The 6,000-nt window shown below is 54.5% G+C and overlaps 1 protein-coding gene across 1 annotated transcript; it reads right to left on the bottom strand.

Annotated features, from left to right (window-relative positions):
* Nucleotides 1-1,592: 1,592 nt before the first annotated feature.
* GMORB2_0103 (exportin-1) lies at nucleotides 1,593-5,620 on the bottom strand (the record flags this gene model as incomplete). The annotated part of the gene is made up of 6 exons (XM_035462089.1): nucleotides 1,593-1,830; nucleotides 1,912-2,480; nucleotides 2,604-4,079; nucleotides 4,190-4,911; nucleotides 5,078-5,300; nucleotides 5,555-5,620. 6 exons carry the CDS (start codon nucleotides 5,618-5,620, stop codon nucleotides 1,593-1,595), a joined length of 3,294 nt encoding a protein of 1,097 aa, XP_035325019.1.
* Nucleotides 5,621-6,000: the final 380 nt, after the last annotated feature.

Here is a 6,000-nt window from a genome sequence, read left to right as displayed (position 1 = left end):
GCACAGATAGATGACTGCCTTGGTACGGATCATATCTATACGAGTACTCGTATGCATATCCTTTAAGGGCGGGTCTGACGATGCGTACTCGGGAAGCTTTCACTCTGCTCAATTCCCCCCCCCCTGACCGAGGTAAGAGAAACAATATGGTTGATGTTGATGGTATTCATCACGCATGGGATGGAGGATGGATGTAATCCTCCTCTCCCGCTTATTTCCCATCTGTCTCCTTCTAGTCCACTGTCCTCTCACCCTCTCACACTCTTACCGCAATCTCGTCCCGAACTCTCCCCCCCCCCCCTTCCCCTCCCCATTCCCGACTCATCCTTGGCTCCCTCCCTTCCAAGTTCGGAGTTCCAACCCCACACCCCGGTCAACATTTCGGCCTGTCCACCATTGCGTCGTCATCTTCTGTTTTATTTCCCGAGGACTCCTCCACTACATTTCTTGGCAGGTCTCCCTCCGGCTTAGTCGTGTACTCGTAGACTGTACGATTGATACTCTGTAGTAGATAATACTACCGTAATTCCTCCTCCGGGTCCTCCCACTTCCCCCCCCCCCCCCCCCCCCCCCCCCCCCCCCCCCCCCTCCCCTTCTCCCCTCTCTCCTCTTTCCTTTCTTCCTTCCCTCTCTCTCTCCCTCTTGGCGCTTGTTTCTTCTTGATGCAGTTCTCATACACAGTCACACGCGCTCTTCAAGCATGAATGTACCTTTCTACGATGGATTCCAATCAAGACATATGCAGCAATGTATCAAGATATTAATAACTTCAAACAGTTGGGAAAAAAAAGAACCAAACTGTCATCATGCGTTTCGATCCGCTTCAATGCTCAAACCAGACCAGTAGATACAGATAGCAGTACTATTTCCATTCAGTATCACCATGTATTACGCGTAATACAATCAATAGTCCATACGCAAGATGAAAAAATACTCGTAACAGAGAAACAGAAGAAATAAAAAAACACAAAAGATTTTTAGGAGCCCTCCTAACAGAAAATACACGTACAGTGTCATCACTTTCCCATCTGTTTCAGTGCCGCTTCTTCTTCTTCTTACTCCCGAATTTCTTTTTTTTTTAGAGGGAAATTTAAATTCGCCACTAGCCATTTATACGTCTCGACTTTCTGTTTAACCCTGCTCGGCTGGTCTTGGTATCACTACAAAGATAATGTGCAAATCTTCCGGCATCGGCGGGCGTGTCTTCTCATCTCCTCCTCCCTTTTCGTGCCTCTCTCTCTCTCTCTCTCTCTCTCTCTCTCTCTCTGTGTGTGTGTGTGTGTGTGTGTTCAGGTGTATGAGGTATGTTGTATGTGTCTTGTTGTTGTTGTTGTTGTTGTCGTTGTCGTTGTTGTTGTCGTTGTTGTTGTTGTTATTGTTGTTGTTGTTAATGTCGTGTGTTGCGTCGTTGACATCTTCGTCAACGTCATGAGTCGTGTGTATCTTCCCCCTTCTTCATCTTCTCCCCTCCTCCACAATAAGTCTTATAGTCCGTAATAACCCCATCCATCCCCAACGCCGCCGCCGCCGTCGTCGTCCTCCGTCACCTCACCATGTTTCGGTGCATATTCGGTCCGAAGCTCTTCCTTGAGTCACAGCTCCTCATCGTCAATCTCGGATGGCTTGAGCAGACCTCCGACCTTTTGCCTCCTCTCCATGTCCGCCGCCTTGGTGTCACGGTCAGCCTGCTCCTTCTCGACGGAGAAGAGCTCGGCATTGTCGCCCGCGAACTCCTTGAGGGAGATCAGGAAGTCTCGCAGGTTGAGCCGGAACTTGTCGTACTGTGTGTTGAGCGTGAACAGGCCCTCGACAAAGCTGGCAATCTGTGCACTATGCGTAGAAAAGAATGAGAGAAGGATAGAAAGTCAGCTCGTGTCCTTATCCTTGACAGCACGCCTCCGGATCACTCACGTCTGTAGGTTGGGGAATGCTCCCTGGAGCAGGGTGGCCACAAAGTTTCCCAGGAATTCCCGGTTTCCGGTGCCGACAGCTGCCTGCTCGGGCGTGTAGATGGGGCCCTGGATCTTGGGTGCCGTGCCGTCGGCCGGGAAGACAAAGTAGAAGAGCTTCATCAGCACCATGGACTGCGTCTTGAAGCCAGCCTTGTGGTCAGGGTCAGTCACCACATAGAAGACGTCCTGCAGGATGTTGGCGAAGAAGCGCTGGAAGAAGGCGTTGGCCGTCGCCGTGTCCGTCTTGTCTGCAATGTTGTTGATGAGCTCCAGGCACATGTTGAGACCAGCCGCCTCGACGTCGCGGTTGTCGTGCTTGAAAGCCCACGAGCACGAGTCGATGACGAACTTGAACTGGTGGTTGTCGAGCTTCAGGAGGGCCGGGAAGCAGTGCAGGTTGATGGCACGCAAGAGGTTGAAGAACTCGACGCGGTGCTCGGGGAACTCGGAGAAATCCTTGTTGATCATGTCGAGCGTGCACTCGAACACGTTCTGCATGATGAGGGGGACTTGTTCCTCCATGAGGGGCTGCAGGGCGTATCAGTAAGAGGAGATCCACCTTCACGGATAGTGACGAAGAAACGGTCTCGAAGAAAGGGGTACGAGGAGGTTGAGGCGGAGGGGAGGGAGGAAGGGGAGGAAGAGACATACTCCGAGCTTGGTGATGATGGTCGACATCGCCTTGAGGACCTCGGCATCACGGGCACCGGGCACGTTGCGGTTGTAGTCGACGAGGACAGTCTCGAGTAGAGGCGGCACCATCTGGTTGCCGACGGCCTGGAGATCCTCGGCTTTGTCCATGTACGTCTCAATCAGCTTGAGAATCTCCTTCTTGATGGTCCGGAGCCCGCGGACCTTGGGCATCTTGGGAGCCAGGTCGCCGTCGCGCACCACAGCCTCTGAGATGAGCCCGCTGGTGACGCGGTACATCTCGAGCATGTCGTGGTAGATGCGACCGATCTGGGGGTAGAAGTATGACCCGACCGACGAGCAGGCCGACACGTTGGTCTTCATGATGTTGCCGATGACCTTGATCGTCTCCGAATCCTGAAGAATCGACGGGTTCGACGTGGCCTGCTTGATGATCTCGTCCCAGGCCGTGTTGGGAATGTTCATGAGGTCGGCCAGCAGCCGCTCCTGCTGGTGCTGGTTGCCCTGAGCCGCCACCATGTAGCCGCAGGCCTCGTAGAAGGTGTGGACCTGCTGCGGCGTGAGATCGCATGTAATCTTACCCATGTTCCTCACAATCTCCTCGATGAAGGGCTCCTGCTCGCTGTTCTGGAGCGCCACAAAGTGACGACGGCACTGACGGGCAATCTTGATGAAAGTGTCGCAAGCCATGTCCTGCACACCCTCGTGCGACTCGTGCATGAACTCGAAGAGCTTGTTGACGACCGTCTTGAGGAACTTCCAGTGCGCCTTGAGGAAGCGGGGGTACTGTCCGACGATGTACATGATGTTGCTGGCAACAACAGCCTTGTTGTCCTTTCCGCGCTTCATCTCGGTGAGGCCGAGGAGGTCCTTGATGACGGTCACGAGGAACCTCTTCTCCGTCTCCTCATTCATGGCCAGTGAGATGGAGCCGATGGCCCAGCAGAGGACATTGCAGTTGTGCCACGACCACTCGGACCCGTCCACCTGGCGCGCCAGCTTCTCCGTCATGATCGTTTCGGTGTCGTTGACATCGAGATGCGTGAGGTAGACCAGGCACTCGCGAATGGTCTTGTACAGCTGGACCGTGTCGCTCTCCTTGACAAACTCGCGGACAATCTCTCCCTCGTCGTTCTCGACAATGAGCACCTCTTCGGGTCGCACCATCTTCTCAATCATGACCACTCGGAGGTTGGAGAGAATCTCGTTGTACTTGTGCTTTCGGAGCGGGTAGTTCATCAGCACGCTAGGGTTGGGCGCACCGCTTCCGCTGAGGCCGCCGGCACCGCCAACGGCGAGGAGCGGGTTCGCGTCGGTGATGGGCAGCGACTGCATCTCATCGTAGAGCTCCTGAACCATCTTGAGCCAGTAGTCGAGGCAGATCTTGAATATTTCGCGGTCGTCGATCTGGGATATCCGGATCAGGTAGTAATGGCCGTGCAGCAGGTAATCCCTGTTGGGGAGGTTCTCGATGAGCTACAATGGCCGTGTTAGTGTTGAAGGGTATCACAAAAAAGCCACGCGACATCACATAAAGAGACGATCCCTGCGTGTCCGGAGGGGGTAAAATGGGGGGAGAAGCTTACATTAAGGTGCATGCCGAAAAAGTTACAGAGAAACAGGGCCAGGTTCTGGATGAATTCCTGATCCCTCGAGTTGCTGCTGGGGTAGGTCGACTTGAGATCGAGTGAAACGGGGATGATGTCGGCAATGGTGCTGAGGACTTCGGTGAACATCTTGACGAGCTGCTCGTCATACGAGTTTGGCTGGCCCGGGCCACCGGTCTGCAGGCTGCCAATCTCGGTGAGGCACTGCAGAGTCACGTTGCGGAACTCGGGGGTGGGCAGGAATCGGGTACGCAGGGTCTCGATGAGGGGCGTCTCGAAGATGTAGCCGAGGGGGATCCAGTTGCAGAATCGGAGCAGGGTCTCGAGGGTGGCCTTGACGAGGCTGACCTGGTTGGCCGTGTTGAGGACCTCCTGACAGAGCTGGAAAATCTGAGAGAACTCGGCACACATAGTCTGCTTGAGGTTGCGCGTCTTGGTGGACGTCATCTGCTCGGCAGAGTAGTCAAAGACCTCCTCGGATAGCAGACGCAGGATGATCATGTTGTTCTCGCAAATTGACAGGTTCGAGTGGCATGAGGAGATGATTTCGTTGATAAAGGTCGGCCAGTTGTGGGGCCATTCTTGCTTCAGGACCGAGATGAGGACCAGGTTGAGCTTGTTGAGCAACGTCTTCTGAGACCGCAACGACTCTTCAGTGCTAGAGCACTGGAGGATGAACTGGACAATAAAGTTGCGGATACCTGGAGGCACAGTGGGCGGGAACGGTCAGCCATCGACGAGAGAACGGGTGAAGGGGTCGACCGGGAGAGACCAGGAGAGACCGGGAGAGACCGGGGCCCATCACCAGTCCGGAGGAGGAGGAGAGAAAACTCCTACGGACACAAAGGCGGGGAAAGGGGATCTCACCTTGACATTGCTCCCTGGGAAGAACTTTCCATTTCGTCATGATAACATGGTCAAGAACCTGGAGACCCAAGTCTGTCCGTAATGTCAGCGATGCGGCCACCGAGCGAGAGGGGGAGGAGAGCCCCGTGCGAGCATGAAACCTACACTTGGTCTGCGGGTACTGCGCATCCGAAAGGATCTTGTCGACCATTAACCAAGCATCGGGATCCTCTTTGAACTGAACCTAAAGTCAGCGAGCGTCTCTCGGGGTAGGAGCGGAGCAAAAAAATAAAGAAGAGGCAGGCAGCGGGTCGGTGTTGATTGTCTTTCTCTTTTTCTTTCTCGTCGTCGGCATGGGCTTCGAGAGTGGTGCGGGGAGGCGGAGGGAGGAGGGGGTGCGTGGTCTAACCTGGTTCAGCGCATTCTGGGCGGCTTTTTGCTACGGAGAGTTAGCAGATGACACTCAAAAGAGAAAGCAAGCAGTCAATAATGATTTACCTGATCGCCACGGCCCTCGTAGAAGGCGCGGACTGTAGCGTCGAGCTCCTCGATTGTGGGCGCCATGACGGGACGAGGGCGGCGCGTGTGTATGTGCAGAGGTGGGGGAGAGGAAGCGATCGAAGTGAGGAGAGAGAGAGAGAGCAAGGTGGTTGCTTGAACGGTTTCCTCCAGCCCTAGCGGATTGTTTGGGAGGGGGGGGGGGGGGGGGGGGGGGGGGGGGGGGGGGGGGGGGGGGGGGGAGGAGGAGATGGGACGAAAGGGAGAGGCAGCAAAGTGCGAAAGAGAAAAAGAAAAGATGCCTCTCTCTTTTTCTTTTCTTTTCTCTTCTTTTCTTCTTTCTCTTCAATTTTTTTTTCTCCTGCTATGCAGCTCTGCGTCTGCTTTCCAAACAGGGAACGAGTGGGGAAACTGTCTTTTTAGGTGTAGAGGATGAGTGTGTTAGG

This window comes from Geosmithia morbida (assembly GCF_012550715.1).
Source record: "Geosmithia morbida isolate 1262 chromosome Unknown scaffold_0, whole genome shotgun sequence".
In the NCBI taxonomy this organism is placed as follows: Eukaryota; Fungi; Ascomycota; class Sordariomycetes; order Hypocreales; family Bionectriaceae; genus Geosmithia; species Geosmithia morbida.
Note: the sequence above shows the minus strand (reverse complement) of the source record. Positions and strands in the feature narration are given on the sequence as shown.